General features: G+C 47.8%; 1 protein-coding gene across 2 annotated transcripts in view; it reads right to left on the bottom strand.

The window, feature by feature from the left end:
* The window catches only part of Atg7 (autophagy related 7), a 168,184-nt gene that overhangs the window by 114,836 nt on the left and 33,465 nt on the right, over positions 1-19,883 (bottom strand). For both annotated transcript variants that reach the window (XM_051203764.1, XM_051203765.1), the window contains 5 exons: positions 18,930-19,124; positions 17,704-17,904; positions 16,121-16,236; positions 13,402-13,477; positions 3,693-3,773 (listed from right to left, as the gene is read on the bottom strand). In XM_051203764.1, the coding sequence (XP_051059721.1) occupies positions 3,693-3,773; positions 13,402-13,477; positions 16,121-16,236; positions 17,704-17,904; positions 18,930-19,124 (669 nt within the window). The remainder of the gene's footprint in view (positions 1-3,692; positions 3,774-13,401; positions 13,478-16,120; positions 16,237-17,703; positions 17,905-18,929; positions 19,125-19,883) is intronic.

Here is a 19,883-nt window from a genome sequence, read left to right as displayed (position 1 = left end):
TGTGCACCATGTCTGGTGCCTGAAGAGGCCAGAAGAGGGAGTCAGATTCTCTGAAACTGAACTTATAGATGGTTATGAGCAACCATGCTGGTGCTGGGATTTGAACATAGAACCTCTTCAAGAGCAGCCAATGTTCTTAACTGCTGAGCCATCTCTCCTGCCCCATTTTCTGTAAGTGTGAAAGTGTATCAGAAGGACTAGAGGTGTTCAGTGGTTAAGAGCACTGGCTGTCCTTGCAGCAGACCAGAGTTCAGTTCCCAGCACCCACATCAGCCTGCTCACAACTGCCTGTACTGCTGTTCCAGGGGATCTGATACTTCAGGCCTCTGCAGGCTCTCTACTCTGCTACTCCCACACATTATAATTTAAAATAATAACTCTTTTAAAAATTGTACCAAAAACACAGACTTACTGAATAAAAGAATCCTAATTGGAAATAAAAGAGAAAGAAATGAAGAAACAGACTATTGCTAATAAATTTCCTCAATGCATTCTGGGACAGCTTGTCGGGATTGCTGGTTCAGTCATACTTGTTGGCCTGATGGAAGTTCAGCAACACTCTAGAGCTGAAAAGCAATTTGTACACATGTCAAAAAGGCCTCTAAGTTCTGGCAAAATAGATTCCATCATTTGAGCAAGTTCTGTGAGATGATGAAACAGAAATTAAAATGAAAACAAGAAAACAACCCCTCAGCACCCACACCTCCCTGCAAATATGCGAATGGAACAATTCAGCCAGCTCTGTCCCAAGCTGAGATCAAACAGGCTTGGACGTGCTGAGAGGGACAATGACGCCACCTTTCTAGACACAGAAGCAGAGGCCCATGCCCTTTCTTCAACTCGGGCAACATGATGACAGCTACACTGTCAGTATCACTGTTTAATCAACAGGAGGTTTACTTACCCCCCCCCCAGATAGTATCCTGCTTCCCCAGCCCCCCTTCTGTATTTAAGTCAAGACAAAAGTGGAGTAAGCCTTTCTTCTTGGGGAAACCATTAAAGGAAAAACATCGCCTCATGGGAACAAGAGACAGAGACTCACTCCTCAGTGGGAAACCTTTAAAACCACCACCACCACCGCTGAGGGAGGATGCAGAAAGAAGAGCTGGAGGGTGAGGAGAGCCATGGAACTTGAAGTTCTGGACTTGACATGGTGACCATGAACTCACAGAAGCTGTGGTTACCTGCACGAGTCCTGGGAGACAATCTAGTCAAAATTCCAGCACAGATGAGCAAGGTGTGCCCAGTTCCTTACTGGGGAGCTACAGCAGTTGATAGCAGCTAGGGGAGGAAGGATCATTCCTTCCTGAATATGTTGCCAATGATAGTTTCCCAAGCTTTAGAGGATAGCCCCACACCCATGCACACATGCAAAGTGCTAACAGGACTGATTAGGTTATTAAAGGGGGGTAATGAAGTTAGGAGGGGATTGTATTAGGGGACTAATTGATGGAAGTTAAAGCAGGGAGATAGAGGAATATATGGTCATGCATCCTTGTATACATGTATGAAATTCTTGAGATCAGTGAACAAACAACAAATATCAATGGATATATTTCTACAACTCATTTTTATGTTCAAAGAATTTTGATTCAAATAGCAGCAATTCAGACATGACTCAGTATAAAAAAAAAAGATCATGCTGAGTAAAGCGTTAATAAAACATTTAGAGTGACAAGGCATAATTGGAATTGTCATTTTGAAGTATCAGCGCTTGGGTCTGCCGATAATGGTGAATGACAGGGAAGGGGGCCAAGGAAGTAAACAAGGGGCTTCTCCTGGAAGGAGGTGCAACCTTCTTAGCACAAAGGAAATCCAATATCCAGACCACATGAAAAGTGATCGCTATGGGAACAGCGCAGCTGTGAAAATCCACGTCAGTTTGTATTAACTCGCCTGGCAAGTCTGTGTAATGCAGGACTCTGAATGGCCACCGACAGGAAATAACTCTGGTAACAAAGACACCATACCTGTGTTTAATCTGATGCTTACAAGGAGGGAGGATGTAAAACAAAAAAGCTATTCTCTCTTAAAGAATAAGGCGGGGCAGGCAGGCTGAGGTATGTTTGGGGTCTTTATAGACAGTATCTTATGGGCCAATTTAATTAGAAACAGAACAAGAAAGCAAGTGCTCAAATTTCTCTCTAGAAACCAATCATCTTCGTTTCATTGATGAGCTAGACACTCCTGGCACCAAAGGGTTTCGGTTTAAAAATAATCTTGCCAAGTTACTTGGAGACCAATTAGTTCAGTTGTACAAAGAAAGGACATAATATGTATGTACATACATACATACATTTCCACCAAGGAGCATACCATCCCTAAACCCATGTCTCTGTAGACAGATGTGCACATCACCACCCTCAGGGTCCTGCTAGAGAGGACACAGGATACTTTGAGACACAACAGAGGAATGAGCTTAGAGGCCATTTACCCACAAATTATAAGCTTTAAATCTCAACCAGGCACTTGAGATATCCAACAATAAAGCAGGCTTAGTTTACTCTCAGAGCAGAAAGGAAAACAAACCACTCTCCACTTGGGAGTGCCTAGATTTAACCAAATTCATCACTGTGGCTTATCGATTCCAAATTCTTGTTAGGCAAACAGGTCAGGGCTTGGCTTCTCTAAAGACTTGGCTGTGTTAAGTTTTCTACAGAAGCTTTTCAACTCCGAGTAGACTTTCCTAGAATTCAATTTCCTCAGCACTGCCCACTGCAGGAGGCACAGTTGGGAAATCCCAGATCTTTAACTGAGAAATGTCAGCTTGGGATGTGTGACCCCCATAAGCTACTCTGCATAGTACCCCAAATAGGAATCCAAAAGCGCCAGGTTGGAGGCTTAAAGCAATGTGTAGGTCATGATCCCTGGACCCAAAGGACCCTTTCACAGAGGTTGCACATTAGATATCCCACATATCAGGTACTCACATTACAATTCATAACAGTAGCAAAGTTACAGTTATGAAGTAACAACAAAAATAATTTTATGGTTGGGGTCACCACAGCATGAGGAACTGTATTAAAAGAATAGCATTAGGAAGGTTGAGAACCACCGACTTTACAGGACATCCAAAAGGGGATCAGCTGTCACATACAGTACACATTCAAGAATAACTCAGAGCCTATTAAAAACTGAGATACCATGTAGTTCTGAGACGCATCAGCCGTTTCCCATTACGATGGACAACAGCCCTATTCTATTTTTAGAGCCACTGGAAAGATCAAAGAGTAAGGGGCCTGTTCCAGCCTCCCGATCCAGGCCCCTCATCTCTGCTTGCTTTTCCTTTGTCATTAGGAACATCTCCAAAACACTCACAGCCAGGACTGCCTGAAATCCCCCACCTTCCGGGAAAGCTTAAAAACTGCTCTGCTCAGTAGGCTCAAGGAAGGAAACCCTCAGGAGAGAAACAGAACTTCAGGAGAGGTTTGCCTTCAAATTGAAAGTACTGTGGCGCAGGCACAGAACCAGCATCCAGTAAGGCTAGCTCTGCATTCCAGAACAAGGTTTCCAAGGCTGGCATCTCAGAAGATGAATGCAGATCAATAGCAGCAGGACCAAGCCTTCCAGGCTTTCCTTACACACACACACACACACACACACACACACACACACACAACAAAGCGGAAAAACATCCCACTGGCTCTGGTGGGTTAGGTTGAGGTTAATTACTCAGAGGCAAAATGACTTACTTTGGGTGAACAGGCTGTACATTTGTCAAATGCCAGGCTGACAGGAAGGACATTATCGAACCGTGACAGAAATCCCCGGATCTAAAAACAAACAGAACAATTATGCATTAGGCAGGGGATGAACACATCTGTAAAGATGCATGTCTAGTGGGTGACAAGGAGGAGGAAAGGTTATTAGGGGGTCTTGACATTGGTAATTCTGTGAGTGTGAGCATCCCACTCTCATACTGCAATAGGTTTGCGTGAGAAATATTCCCAAGATATATGCGATTTTTAAATATTTGAGACCTAAACTAATATTTATTTAGAAACACAAAAAAGCAAGGCGGGAGAACTAAAGCATGTCTCTGGGTTGTGGTGTATCTCAGCAGAATCCTTGGCCAGCCTCAGAAAACAGAATAAAGCTGCATCATCTAGGTTGCTCTGACTTGCTTTTCCCAAGGAAATTCAGAGGCTTGGGGTGAGTGTGCATTTCCACAGCTCTCCATTGGCTTCTCAAGGGCAGACAGCTTGGGGAAATAGAGGGCAGAGACTATCCTAAAGGTAGACCCAGTGACTAGCTGAATGCAGGCCCCACGGAAATAAAAATTGCACAATCACACTATTGCTGGGGAAACAGCGCCACCTTGAGCAGAAACATCTGATTGCAAGCAATAAATCCACTTGAGAGCAGCTTGTGGGTTCCATCCTCCAAGGGTGAGTAGTGATCGGCAGCTGCAGCCTGTTTTATGTACCAGGGAGATACAATAAAACACACCTTGAGCATTTCCACAGAAGCCAGCAAGACAACGAAAATATTTTGGAAGTTTGCCTGATGCCAGAACTTCCTGTTTTAAGTTGATGAAGCCTAGGCTCAGAAGGTGAAGAAGCCTGGCAAGTTAAGCAAGAGGCAATAAAGTCAGGTTCCCAATAAAGGCATCATGACCAAAGGTGGGTATCTCAATTAATTTTCTACTGTTGTGAGAAATACCATGACCAAAAGCAGGGATCTGTCGGCAGGAGCTGACAGACACCATGGAGGAGGACTGCTTACTGGCTAATGCATGGTGTGCCCAGCCTGCTTTCTCATAGAAAGAACCCAGGACCGCCAGCCCAGGGATGGCACCACACAAAATGGACTGGGCTCTCTCTCATCAATCACTAATTAGGAAAATGCCCAGCTGGGCAGGGGTGACACATGACTTTAATCCCAGCACTTGGGAGGCAAAGGCAGGAAAATATCTGTGAGTTCAAGGCCAGCCTGGTCAACAGGGTGAGTTCCATGACAGCAGGGCTACAAAGAGAAGGCCTGTCTCAAGAAGAAAAAAAAAAAAAACTTGAAGAAAGGAAAAGACAATGCTCTATAGGCTTGCCTGATCGTATGGAGGCATTTTTAAATTAAAGTTCCCTCCTTTGGGTTGTATCAAGTTGACAAACTATCCAGCACAAGTATTAAGTCAGAACTAACCGACTCCCTGGGAACCTTTGAAAATGTGACTTTTAGTTTCCTGTCTGAGGAATGTGGTTACCATTTTACAAACTAGAACAAGAGGCAAGTTCAGGGTAGAAAGTCAGCTACTCAGGAAACAGGAGAAGCCACCAACATGACTACAAAGGACCTCAACAGCAAGTTACAAAGGCCAATGTAATCCTTATGAATGCCTAGAGCTCCAGGCTTAAACACACACACTCAGGGGCCAGTGAGATGCTCAGGTGCCAAGCATGATGACCTGAGACAGACACTTGGAATCCACCTGCTAGGAGAGAACAGACTCCTATAATCTTGCCTCTGACCACGTGTGCCATGCACCCACACATGCACAAATAAATATAATAAAAAAGATAACATGGATGTATGCTCACAGTGTGCCTCGCACCCACCTAAGTTACTTTCATATTGAGTTCTTTTAAAGCAATCAGATTTAAGACATTTTCCATTAAAATACTGTTGAATGTGGCCTAAAAAAAAAAAAAAAAAAAAAAAAAAATCTGTTTTTGGTGGCGAGCGGAGCTTCTGCTGTTATTTCTGTTCTGTAGAATTTTTCTTCTAAACGTATGGGGGGAGCAGAGCTGGAGGAAAGGGACTAGTTATGAGGCTGGAAGGAGAGCTGGGAAGGAGGAAGGAGAGAGAGAGAGGAAGAGGGAGAGAGGGGAGAGAGGGGGACAGCGAGAAAGGGAGGGAGGGGGAGAGGTGAGGGGGACAGAGGGAGAGCAAAGGTCCGCAGTAACATGGGTGTCTTAGGGTTACTATTGCTGTGATGAGCCACCCGATGAAACACCATGGGCAAAAAGCAGGTTGGGGAGGAAAGGGTTTATTTGGCTTACACTTCCATATCTGTTCATCGTCAAAAGAAGTCAGGACAGAAACTCAAACAGGGCAGGAACATGGAGACAGAAGCTGACACAGAGGCCATGGAAGGGTGCTGCTTACTGGCTTGCTCAGCCTGCCAACCGGGTTAAGAACCCAGGACCACGAGCCCAGGAATGACCCCACCCACAATGGGCTGGGCCCTCCCATATCAGTAACTAATTAAGGAAATGCTTTACAGCCAGATCTTATGGAGGTGTTTTTTCAATTAAGATTCCCTCCTTCCGGATAACTCTAGTTTGTTATCAAGCTGACATAAGGTCAGCCAGCTCAACAGGTGTCTCACCAGTACTCAAGCCATCTCTCTAGCCTCGTGAGCTAATCTTTATTCATGGTATGAAGTAAGGGTCTAAAACCCTTCTTTTGCATGTACAGATTCAGTCTTGGCACAGATGTTTCTGTTTATTTTGAGACAAGGATTGCTTCCATAGCCCAGGCTGGCCGTATACAAGGCAATCCTATTGGTTCTGGGATGGTGGGCTGAGCCCCCACACCCAACTGCAGAGCTACTTGTTGGAAAACCCTTTCTCCATGTGTCATCAATTGAGCATGTAAGTAAGAGTTCAAGGCTATGAACAAACACTGCAGGATTCACGTACAGCAAGGCTATGGACCATGAAGAACGGAGGGGCCAGAAATGGGCTCTTATGTCTATGGCCAACTATATTCCCTCACTCTGACAGGAAATCATAAAACTTACTGAGGAGAGGCTGCTGTCAATAACTCAGCACAAACTTAGACATGCATAAACTCCCAGAGTGACCCACAACCCAGGTTATGCAGAAGTCCTAAAGGATTTATCCAGACCTTTTCCGAGAGGCCAGGCTCCAACTCATAGTGAAAGAAAGCAAAGATCTACCCCACATTAGAATTCCTTCTACAGTTTTAGAAATGGGCACTACCATCTCACCTTAGGAGCCAAATCAATATTAAACAAAGAGTCTATGAAATGCTGTCAATGATTCTGTTTTGTTTTGTTTTTTTTTTTTTTTTTTTTCTCGAGACATGGTTTCTGTGTGTAGCTTTGGAGCCTGTCCTTGGACTAGTTCGAGACCAGGCTGGTCTTGAACTCACAGAGTGCTGGGATTAAAGGCATACTCTACCACTACCCGGCATGCGCATGCAGTGCCATGGAGAGAGAGATTAGGATCCCCTGGAGCTGGCAGTTGTGAGACTTCAGACTTGGGATCTGGGAACTAAACTTGGATCCTCTGCAACAGTAGCATGTGCTCTTAGCCACTGAGCCATCTTTGCAGCCCCCAGTCTCCCTTTCATGGATGAAAGCACAGAGGAGACATGGAAGCAGCTTGTTCAGAACTTAGGTCAGTGCCAGGGGCTGAGGGAGGCACTGGAAAGGACATCCCCCTGAAGGAGAGGCTGGGGTGACAAATGCACCAAGCCGCCTCTGTGGAGGTGAGATGGGAGTGTAGTTGCTTGTCAACACTTATTAAAGGGTACAATTGTTGACTGTAAATTTTGCCTTGGAAAGGTTGATTCAGGAACAGTTTGTAAATTTGGTATTTTCAACACGTTCATAATGAAAAGTCCCTGAAGCTCCCACCCCCAAAATAATCACCAGCTTTAGTGTCCAGTGTATTTTTCTAGAGGGAAATGGTTTTCATTTATTTCTGGTTCTTGACGCTAAGCCTGGGGCCTTGTGATTGCTAATTCTGCCACAGAGCTATGTGCCCTCCCGCCCAGAAGAAAAGGTAAGCCTAAGCTAATCCAAAATATGTGCTTGTTTACCACTACCTGCAATACGGCAGGGCCCTGGAAGAAAGCTTCTTGGCCCCTGCCCTGCTAGTCACTGCAGACCCCACACAGGGGAAGCTGTTGAGGTGAAATATTTGCTGTCAAGCAGCCCGGGTTATCCTTGGGCTTGGCTATCATGTCTTGGAAGACAAGAGGCACTGGCCTGGGTGTGAGATGAGGGACGTAGGCAGTTCACACAGGGCTGTTAAAGGGGGGTTGGCGGTCTCGGCACTCGGCCTGTGCAGTGTGGCCAGACTTCATCAGGCATACAAGGCCCTTCAGGAAACACACCAAGCAATGACAACCATCAGAGGTTACTTCAAGGGATGGGCCTGGATCTGTGCCACCACAATGTCTTTCTCCCTAGCTCAGGGTAGTGCATCTCCAATGACCATGTTCCTGGAAGTTTGCAGTGGTGGCTCTGGGATGTGCTGGTGAAGGTTTATTCTGGAAGGGCTCCCAGGTGACTGATGGCAGAGCTGGGATGGGCTGTTGTGATTTTAGCTAAAACGACTCCACTTTTACACCAGGCCCTCATACCTCTAGTCTGCTGTCCATGCTGCAGACAAAGCATACCCTTGTCATGCCAAATGAGGATGCTGGGCATGTATGTGCATGGACACCATGTCGGGGCTACATGTTGAGTGTTTTCACCTGTCCTATGGCAATTTATTTTGGCATCACAGCCATTCTGTTACCTTGCACTGCTTTCCAGATAAGATAAACAAGACTCAGAGAAATGGCACAGCCTTACAAGCACCCAAGAGAAAAACCAGGAATCTCAGTTCTGGCTTGTTTTGGCTCTAAAAGCCTTCTGGAAAAACTAAAATGCAGAGAGGAGGGAAGGAGAGAGAGAGGGAGGAATTCAAACACATTGTAAAACAAAAAACGGGATGGTGTAACACCTCTCAGGTGAATTCAATTATCTTCTGTGAATTTTGCCCAGTTGGATAAAAAAATAAATAAATAAATCGATCAGGAAAGGAGGGGATCTTCCTCTCTGAGCCACTGTCCTGGCTATGTTTCCACCAGTGCTCAGTAAAACTAACTTTAGTGCTGAGCCCACTTCTCCTCAATGGGAAGCTAAGATCAACTGCTCAGGGCCCCCTTGGGAGCCCCAGGCACTGCTGCTGAAGCAGCTCCCTTCAGGCTTGGCAAGGTCTAGAGCTTGGAGTCTGCATGCATAAAAATGTGCTCCAAACTTCAGATCGATCCTGGATGCTGAAAAAGAGTCTTAATCACATTCCATGCCAAGATGGAGTTTAGCAACAGTGAGCCCCAGGCACAATGCAGAGGTCTTTGTTTCAGATAACAGCTTCCGTTCCCATCCCTGGCTGCCTGTCATTACCTAACAGGAGCCACAGAGGGACCAAAGAGCTAAGCTGGAAGCTGGCCAGCATCATCTTCAGAAAATTCTGCAGGCTACAGCTAACTCTTGAGACCTATCAAGCATTGTTTCTCGAGTTCTGGGATTCTTCCTAATTTCCCGTTTAGAGATAAATTCCCTCTTTAATAAAAAGTGGAAAGAGGAAGAAAGTCACCACAGGCACCTGTCTCATGTGCCCTGAACCCTGCTAGTGCCTAATGAATACAATCTATATGTTACTCTCGGGGGCTCATTATAGATTGTACCAATTTACAGACAGAAGACACGAGGTTCAGAGGAGATGAGGACTTGCTGAAGGAGAAGGTAGACAACATGAGAGTGTGGTGAGATCATGTACCCAGGGCCCTCCTAGCTTTCAGGTATTGCCCATTGGATGGGGACCCTGTCACCCTTGTGGCTTGGTTGTGTCTACCACCTTAGACTGAGCTGAGAGCAAGCACTTCCTTGCTATCTCTGATGCCGGTGTACCCTGTACAGTTTGTGCCTGGGAAGCACACGCTTGTCTGGTTAGGAGAGAAGGTGGACAGCATGACCATCCACCTTCCTGTCACTGTCACTAAGGGCAACAGAATCCAAGGGGAGGGAGAGGAAGGAGGCACTTTCCTAGCTACACCTCAGGCAATGCTCCCTTGGCTGGACCTCCTCTAAGTAGACAGTCTGTTCATCTCCCAGGGCACAAGAATTGAGCACCCTTGAACCCCCAAATAAGGAGACCTTATTACAAATAGAAAGCCTGGGGATGCAGAGATGGCTGAGTGGTTAAGAGCACATACAACTAAACTTCCTGTCACAACCTCTCACTTCAGTATGTATGTTATACAGTGTGTGGGCACACATACATGTATGTGCAAGTGGCTGGGGACCAGAGGTTGATATTTGGTGTCTTCCTTCATCACTGTCCTCATATACGGAGGCAGTTTCTCATTTGAACTTACGGCTCCATGGTGAGGCTGGTCTAGCTAGCCAAATGTTCCCAAAACCTCCTGCATCTCTGTCACTAGTGAGGTGCTGGGGTTACAGGTGAGCAGCCTGCAATTATGTGGGGTCACACATGGGCAGCCATGCTCACCCTGCACTTACATGATACTCGGTCGGGATCTGAAATCTGGCCCTTGCTCTTGTGCAACAGGCTCTTTACCCACTGAGCCACCTCCCTCCCATTCTCACTTTTGAGTCAGGGCCTTACTATGTGTCCCAGAGAACCTTGAACTCTCGACTCACCTGTCCCACCTCCAAATGCTATGACTGCAAGCTGTGCCACCATGCCTGGATATTATCTCTTAATAAATGACCCAGGTTGACGGGATCTTTGCTGAGAACTACAATCTAAACGTCTGCCGAAGACTCCTGACCAAGGGGCACACACATACTGTAGGAATTCGTTTTCAGAAAGTTCAGAGTGTAACTAACTAAGGCCTCCTGTGAGTTGAGAGAAGTTTGTGTGTGTGTGTGTGTGTGTGTGTGTGTGTGTGTGTGTGTGTGTGTTCACTTTGTGAGTGCTTGAATCATACATTTAATGATTTGGGTCATTATCTATGTGGTTATGCATTGATACATTTTGTTTAGGGATCACTCTCTTTAAAGACAAAGCAGCTATACTTTCTGCTGCTTGTAGTATCTAACCCTTGTGTGTTGGACCAGAGACTAAAAACAAACAAAAGAACAAATTAATGCAAACAATAAATAAATAAATAAACCTGCCACCCAAAGAAGTCTGTTTTTTCACATCAAGTGTTTTTTCACTGTTTTCAAGTCCAGTGCCCTGTTTCTTCAGCTGTAACATTCAACTGATTTCAGCTGGGGGCTGACCAAGTCTCTCAAAGTCCCTCAACAATATCTGAATGGGGTCAGTTTGTCTATGGACCCACAGGGAAGGGCAGAGCAAACCAATGGCCTCCCAGGTCCCATTTAGAGCACAGCATAGAAGTCAAGGAATGTTCTCCATTACATAATGGCATTGGGGAGGTGTAGAGGGTGGGATGGGGGCCTTCCAGGCATCTCACTCCACCGGAGCAGATTAATAAGCATGCTCCTTGGGGCACTGAGGAAATGAGCCAGAACCTTACAGGTCATTCTTTACAAGCGAAATACACAAAGGGACTTAGCCAGCTCCTCTCCAACAGGAAATCATTTGTCTCTAGAGTATGGAGAAGGGGGGGGGGGAGGAGAGGAAAAAGGCCAGGGAGGAGGGGGTAGTTGAGAAGGAGAGGAGGAAGGGAAGGAGGGAGAAGAAGGGAATGAGAGGGAGGAGGGGGGGGAGGGGGAGGAGGGGAGGAAGTATGCTGAGTCTGCCACCAGGCCCGGCTCTGGGGCAACAATGCTCCCTAGTCAAAACACAATTGTACAAATAGAGTCCCCTCTTGAGAAAAAGAAAAAAAAAATGTTTAAATGGGGACTGAAAACTCTGATTAATTTTAAAGTTCCTTTTCTACTTTCCCTTTTAGAGTGTAGTTAAAAATAAAGACTTAAAACTTTAAGCAACACACACACACACACAGACACACACACACACACACACACACACACACACACACACTGGGCTTTTACCATATACGGTGGCCTTATTCTTCAGCCTTTGAAAAGGCCAAATGAAGAGATGGCCAACAACCAAAATAACCCTTCAGACAACTGCAAAGGAGGGGAAACTGGAAGGCTTAGTGAATGGCAATTGCCAGGCTCGTCGGGGATGAATGCCCATCGAGGGATGAGTTGCCATAGTACTTGGGAAACACAGGCACACGCATCTGACACAGTCACCCCTCTAGGGAGGGTGTTCTGCCCTCTGGCCTCAGCACCGAGAAAGCAACAGAGGCTGCAATTTAACTTAAAGGAAGGAACCAGTGCAGGAGCATGACTGAAAATTTAATTAAGACCCTCCTCAGCATGAAATCGGTAAGAGAGATGAGGGCCAAGCTCCAGGGCAGGAAAAGAGGCAGGATGACCTGCAGGAGATGTGAATGAGAGCAGCCCAGGTCAGCCCGGAAGCCAGCGATCCCGTGTGCGGCAGGGGAGGGGTGACTGCCATATTACCAGACCCTGCTGTGAATGTGTCTGTGGAAAAAGACTGACAAGTTCAGGCCATACAAACGCAATACTTGGGCACCTTGAGAAGAAGCTACCTCTCTTGGGGTTCCATGGCTTCCAAAGCCAGGGCAGAAGTACTCCTGGACCCCGGCTAAACACCTACTTTCCTGACTTGAACAGGGTAAGAGAGAGGAAAGATGGTTTAAGACAGGAGGTGGTGCAGACAAGAGAGACGGAGTGGAGCCAGAGGCCAAGGCTCTGGGCTCTCCGCCCACAGAGGCTCTGAGAGAACACCAGTCATGGCATGAAGTCTGGGCCTGGAGCGCAGCTTCACTAACTCTCCGTGATGGTGGGCTCGCTCCTCCTTCTGCTGACTCATTCTCACTGGGAAGCACCAGGCACAGGGGCCCAGCCACTCAGTGGCAGAGCACATGTTTGGTATGCATGAGGCCCTGGAGTTTCATCCCGGCATCAAACAAACAAATACACGAGTCAGGCAGGCTCTGCACTTAACGGACACCTCCCAGTTTTGGAGCGGAATGCATGGGACTGTAGAGAACGGCTCCTCACATGCCACACTAAAACTGCTCTCGTTTCCCCAAAGGCAGCATGCTGACCAGGAGATACAGGACCTGCTGGCCTCCTCCAAGTGTCTTCCCTTCAGCCTCAGGCATAGACTCTGCAGGTTGCCTTCTCAAGAGGCCCTGCTTCTGGGTGACATGGCTAACAGTCTGTCCATGCTTGTCCAGAAAGGCTTCCTGCCCAGGTAGGGCATTGGGCACTAAAGGCTAGCTGGCTACTCCATACCCGCTGGGCTGGCACCCATCAGCCTGGCATCCATGACTAGCAGGGAGCTAGATCAGTGGGATTTACAGACAGGAGAGCATGGCCTCGAGAAGTTTGGAGACTGGGCCAGGGAAGGCCACACATAGCTGGGCTGAGTGCAAACCACGCCTGGCTGTCCCGAAGCCTGTCCCTTCTTTTTCTCCTGCTTGGTGGAGTCTGGTCAGCAGCTCTACATCAGAGTCAGGCCGTGCCAAGGGTTCGTTTCCTCCCGGCAGCGACCCCAGAACACCGGTCATAGGGACCCTCTGAAGCCTCAGCTGCAGGAGTTGTGTTGGTAGAAGGGTGAGGTGACCTCACCCTCCACTCCACCAGAGGATTGGGGCAGGACCACAGTTCATTTCTAAATCACTCACCTGGTGAGGCACAAGCCCCAGAGAGGTGGGAGGTTCATTCATGCGGTCATCACTGCTGCTGGCGACGGCATAGCCCCTGCAAGAGGGAAGCAGGGCTCTCAGCTCAGGTGTGCTCACGGTGAGCGTCAGAGAATGTCTGGGGGCACTGGAAAGACCTAGAACCAAATGCTCCTTTGCTGGGCTTCATCACTAGCAGGAAAGTCATTCCACGGGAGGGAGGGAAAGACAGTCATTGAAAATCAGGCGCCGTGGGGTGGGGAAGAGGAGAGCAAGCTTGTAGTGTCTCTAACCAAGCAGCTCCGTCATTAGCTGTGAGGGAGGGGGCTGCATGATACAACAGGGGCTTGTGAGATAAACTGCCGAGTGCAAGGCTCGTTTCCCTCCCTTCCCCCTCTCCCTCCCCTCCCTCCCCCCTTTCTCTCGTTCCTCCCTCCCTCTTTCGCTCTTTCCCTTCCTTCCTTTCCCCCTCCTTCCTTTCCCATGCTCTCACTAAGGTGCAGACTGGCCTTAACTCCGGCTTGGGCTATCCTCCAGCTCAGCTCCTCTCACCTGCTGAACTGATCTAAATGCCAAAGGCATGGAGGAAGGAGAAATAAAAGGGGTGAACTAGGCAGAGGTGATGGGCTCCTCATTTATGTCCCCGAAGAACAGCTTTTCTACTCTGTTCCCAGGACAAAGGGTTGGGATCAAGGAGGTGTAGTGTGGTGGTAGGTATAGGTGGTAGATGGTGGGAAGAAACCTGGATGGCATAGGAGGCGGAGGCAGGGAAGGGCATAACAGCTTATTGCCCCTTTACGCCTTGTCTGCTAGCTGCTGAAGCCCTCTGAGTCATGCGACAAATAGAATACTGATGTGGCTTTCTGCACTGCCTTTCTTGGAATTCAATTTGGATGAAAAATAAGTATTTTCTAAACTCTATTCTTTCCATCTGCACTATAAATGGCACACTTAGCACAGCACTCCAAAGCCACAGCCTGGCTGTCATTCACTAGCCATTTGAGTCTTAGACACTACGTCTAGCTTCCCCATCAGAAACAGGACTGAGAAGACAGGTGAGATGGTATGAACTTGTAATGTTGGCACTAGGCAGACAGACGACCATCCTGAGTGGGAGGGGCAGCTCATAGTGGCCCTTGGACTGGCCCGTTGTCCGAGGATGCCATGACAGCAAAGCTCTGGCTGCATTTAGTGCTAGGAACACAGGAAACAGTGGCCTCAGGGCCATGCAACCTGGACAGCACCTGGAGGCCTCGGGGTGTGTGCTGATGTGAGCTGGTGGAAAGCTGCACGCAGAAGATCCAAACCAAGAGCTGCAAGGGCATGCTGACATCCTGACAGCCAACAGACCTGTGCTTTGCCTGCCATGTGCTGTCTGGATTGAAAACTGCAACAAGTAGGTAAATCTATGCTCAGGATCAACGGGGAAGGTACCAGGCCTGCAATACTCCACGAAGTCTAGCCAGCCCTGGGAAGATAGGAAGGGTGGGGGTGTGCAGTCATCCTCCCCAGGGTGTCCCTAGAAAATAAATGTGCTGGGGAAGTCAGCTGGGGCTGGGGGCAGGGGCAGGCTTCGTGGGGGAGGGCTGCAGGTGTGGACAAGCAGCTGGTGACAAGACAGGCGCTGAGGCTGAACAGGAGGGACATGGGAGCCAAGCAAGAATCTGCTTAAAATATTCCAATAGTGACAAATGTCCTACTTGTGACACTTGTCCCTGGCAGCAGGTGAAAGAGACCCTGACCTTCCATATGGATTTTGTCCATTCTGTAGTTTAAAGATGCAGTGTTGTTTTAAGCTACAGTCATGCTTCCCAGAGAAGAGTAACAAAGGGGCCCTACTGCTCACTGCTGAGCTGTCAACGACTGAGGAGGGCTGGGAGGGAGGAGGCCCAGCACTTAGGTGGGTACCCACTGCTGAGCCCAACAGACCCATGGTCACACAGCTGGCCCCGATCAAACTCGGCAGGTTACAAGACAAAACAAAAAGCTGTGTATACGAGAAAGGGATTTATAGGGTAGAAGAAGGAGACAGGCAGTGGTGGGAGGGGAAGTAATTACCACTACAACCATGATAAATACACGTATGAAATCATCCAAGAACAAATCTATTAATTAAAAATATAACCCAGAAAACTGATGGAAGGAGCCCCTTTGCCTCAAGCCCCACGGCTTTTAGTTTGCTATTAAAACAAATGCTTATTTGCCCGTGAGTAGACACTGTCACACAGATGTGACAATGGAGAGCACAGCAGCATCTTGTGCCCACAGGTGAGGGAGGCTGGCACATGCTCAGTCTCTGGACCCACCCTGGACTGTGGACTTGGAACTTTATTTGGCCAAGTCTCTGGACATGGAATTTGGTCACAGGCAGCAGACACAATTCCTAATGCCAGTTATACAGTAATGTACAGTTACAATGTCCAGGGCTAAGAAAACCACAGTAGACTAACAGGAGACCGGATGCCCCTGCCAAGTCTTCCTTATCAGATTAAAAAAAAAAAAACTCACAAGGATCCAAGAAGGGCACAGGGCATACCCCACCCCACATGCTGAGTACCTGGGCCAAAGAATTGGGCAATTGGGCTAGGTTTCTTTTTCTTTTTTCTTTTTTATCCTTAGTCTTGTTTTGAGGTCAGAAAAGCCAAGAGCCTGTGGGAGACAGTGCCCAGCCATTACTGACAAGCACTCAGTTCAAGCATTCATCTCCGGGCTCCAGACTCACCCCTCAGGATGCTGCAGGACGGAAACCATCAGCTCCACAGCCAGAGCGCCTGCGATCACGGCCAGGCCTGGGCGGCTCACTGTGCACTGCTGGTCCAGGGTCCGGTCTCTGGTTGACTACAGAGAAACAACCACTTACACATATAGAATATTCTAGTCCAGGCAGCCCTAGGGGAACCTGAAACTCCCCATGATAAAGATGAAATTACAACCAGATTGGAATAGCTGACAAAGGCCAGCCAACCTCACCCCTTTGTGTCTTGGGTGGGTCATAATAAGCAAAACAGAGTATGTCATTAAAGGAGGCAATACACTGAACAGGATGCACACTGTTAAGAGACACAGACGGCGGCCATCAGCAGCATGGCCTCATGGTGCCTCCACCCCCTCTCCTGCACTTAGGAGATGAGAGGTTGAGTCACAGGGAGGAACAATCACGAGGAGCTGGTGACCCTGTCCTGCCATTTTCCCTGAGGAAGGAGCCACAATCTCTACCTTGCTGTCTGCCCTCTGCTCCTGCTCACTGCCTTGTCACCTTGCCTTCAGTCTGAGGACTTAACTGCAGACCTGCAAGCATTAGTCACCACCTGACTCCACATACACGCTGCCACTGGCTCAACCTCACCAGCTCTAACCCTCCAAATGGGGGCAAACCCTGGGGTTATTTCATGGTTTGAAAAGACATGGCTGTCCTGCTGGAGGCCTCAACCCTGCTTGATGGCAACCATTGACCAACAGGACAAGCTGTGATGAAGATCAGTAAGCCTCCTCCCTCACACAAGAGAAGATGGCAGCTTTTCTCTATGGGAAAAGGAAAAGCCAGTTGTTTCAGAGAGCAGACTGGGTTTTATAACAGCAGAAGGGGAAGGGGGGAAATTCAGAGAACATGTCTACCCCTGGTCCCCGAGGGATGCCTGCTCTGGCAGGCTCACTAGGCCTGAGAACCCAGCTGGAGGCACTCACTCCTGACTGCCTCAGCACTGAGCATGCTCAGGACAGGTGGGCTGCCTCTTCTAGATTGTCAGATTAAATACATGAGGAATGATTAAGAGTTCCATTTCAGACAAACTATATATATATATATTATTCTTAGCAGCTCTTGAATACTGTAAGAGGCATACTTACTTAAAAAACCAAACCAAACCAAAAGAACACTTGGTATTTACCTGAAATGCAGTTGCCTGACAGTGTGATGGGCCTGGGCCCTGTCCTGCCCTAAAAAGTCACAGGGAATAAGAGAGTTTCTGGACCACTGAGGAGACAGCAGAGCACCTGGGCCAGAACCTGGGGCTTTAGTCTCTTGTATATGGGGCTCTTTCTAGAACTCTTCCTATAAGGAACCAGCTATGCAGAAGTTTCCTTACTCAGCTTCTGTCAGATGGTGTGGTCACATTCATGCAATGACTATGGCTCAGCCATTCAGGAAAGAGTGCCATTCACAGTTCATGGTGGGACAATGCCACCCACCCCAACTAGAGACTCCTCTTTATTAGACCACCTTTGAACAGCCCTTGGAGGGCAGGACCCTGCCCCAGCACACAGGATGCTGAGTAGAGCTGTTTGTAACCATGAAACGTGACTTACATCTCCTGGAGCCACCACATCATTGCAGAAATAGCAGCCAAGCTTGTATCCAGGGATGTTAGCAAACAGCGAGGAGCCCAGGTCAGCAGGTGCCACAAGGTGGCTTGGGCACAGGTCCCCAGCGCCCTGCTGCTTGGGTTTCTTCAGGCCGTGTCTCATGACAACAAAGGTGTCAAACCCCAAGGCAGCATTGATGACCAGCTGTTAGCATCGAAGGAATAAGAGGGGGTCAGGACAGACACACTTCAGACTAAGGCTAAATTCATACGCAGTTACCTTTAAATTGCTTTCTTTTACATGTGAGTGTAACTAGACTTTAATAGCCAATTGAAACATACAAGAGAATTGATAAACACCTAACATAAACCATCTCATTAAAAACCCCTATAAACATTGCCTTTTTATAGGCAAGAACACTGAAGGTCAGAGTTCTACCTCTGTCCCAAGGTCATGCAGCAGATAGGAGAGAGGTGTGGAGAGTAGTTGGTGGGTACCAGCACCACTCTGCCCTGTCCGTTCGGTTCCTTGGAAAATTTTACTGAGACACCATTTGTAAACCATGATTTGCCCACCACGTGGGTTTTTAAGGGAACCCTTCTTCATTTGTATTGTAGGAACTCCTCTTGATTGTGATTTAAGTTGTTTTCCCACATTTGTGATCACATACAAAGTTTGAAAGAATCTAGAAAGGGCACACTGGAGAAGTAAATAAAAGAACATAAAAATAAAAACCACTGCCGACAGAGCTCTGGGGGTTCCAGAAACTGCTGGGGCATTGCCTCTTGCTGTCCCCTTTGCCTCATACACAAAGGACAAGACAATAGACAGGTGATGTGACAGATGACTGACAGACATATGAGGGGTGGATTGTGGTAGAGTCAGACATGCATGTTTTTACAGACATGTAACATTTAAGATCCATATGCTATTTTATCTTATAATATGGTATTTTCTTATTATCATTCTTTGAAAACCTCCCTGAGGGTGACCGCATACTTAGCAAAGCATCCTACAGCTCAAGCCCTTGACCTTCAAATGTACCAACAGTAGCACCTGCAGGGACTGTTGAAAGAATAGAAAGTATACTCATGCTGGGTGACAATGTGAGGTAAAGAAGGTCTGCAAGGCCACAGAGGTCACCCCCCTTCCTGGGGGAAGGTGGGCTGTGGACACCTCTCTTGGGGGCGCACTAACTCTAGACAGAAGCAGCAGATAGCACACTACACCTTCCGTTTGCTGGCCGCAATGACAGCAGGAAGCCACCGGCTCTCTCTGGTGTCCATTAGCAGGAAGATGACGTCATGGCTCTCGATGAGCTGTTCCAGCTGCTCTACATCTCTGCGTGCCTGCTCCAGCGTGACGTCAGAGAAATTCACAGGATGTCCTGGCATGGGGATGCTCATGCTGAACCCGCTGGCATTCTAGGGAGGCAAAGGCCATACTTATATCACTTATAATCAGGAATTTCCTTGTGCACAGTGCTGCTGCTCTTTTCCTCAAATACCTGAGCCTATGCTCTCCACTGTCTTCACTGTGTGTGTGTGGTGCTGAGGATGGGGCTCAGAACATCCAGGGATGTTCACTTCCCACAGAAAGTAAATTGTGCCAGGATCACAAACTGCACCTTAATCTTCTCCATCTCACTGGTCACAGGCAAGTGTGATAATACTGGCTTTCCCAGAGTTGTTAAAATACTGACTGGAAAGATGAATGCAGGGGATGGGCAGCAAGTTAGCAAAGGCTCAGGAGCTAAGTGGCAAAGCTCAGATTCAAAGCAACATCTGCATAGCCTGCGATTGGTTCACAGCCCTTTCTAGTGATAGACAGGACTGCTCTCCTAGGTGGGCATGCCTGTCCAACCTAGGGTATAGGGACAGTTCCACAGAACTTTGCAGGCATCCCACTGGGAAGACAGGGTAAACTGCCTGATGTCTCTGAGCCTGGGGTTGGCACTGTGACTTGTTTGAGCAATGGGAAGAGAAGCTGGTGTGCTAACCTGAGACTCTCTAGCCAAAGAACTGCAGGACCAGGGGACTGTGGCTCCTCAAGCCTCCATTTTGAAACAATCACACATGGAGTAGACTGGAAGCAGAGTCCAGCCTTGCCTATCAGCTAACATAGCCAGCCTGCATATCTGTGGTGTAGCCTTGCAGCTGGATGCCACTGAAATTTGGGGATTG

This window comes from Phodopus roborovskii, unplaced genomic scaffold (genome assembly GCF_943737965.1).
Source record: "Phodopus roborovskii unplaced genomic scaffold, PHOROB, whole genome shotgun sequence".
Lineage (NCBI taxonomy): Eukaryota > Metazoa > Chordata > Mammalia > Rodentia > Cricetidae > Phodopus > Phodopus roborovskii.
Note: the sequence above shows the minus strand (reverse complement) of the source record. Positions and strands in the feature narration are given on the sequence as shown.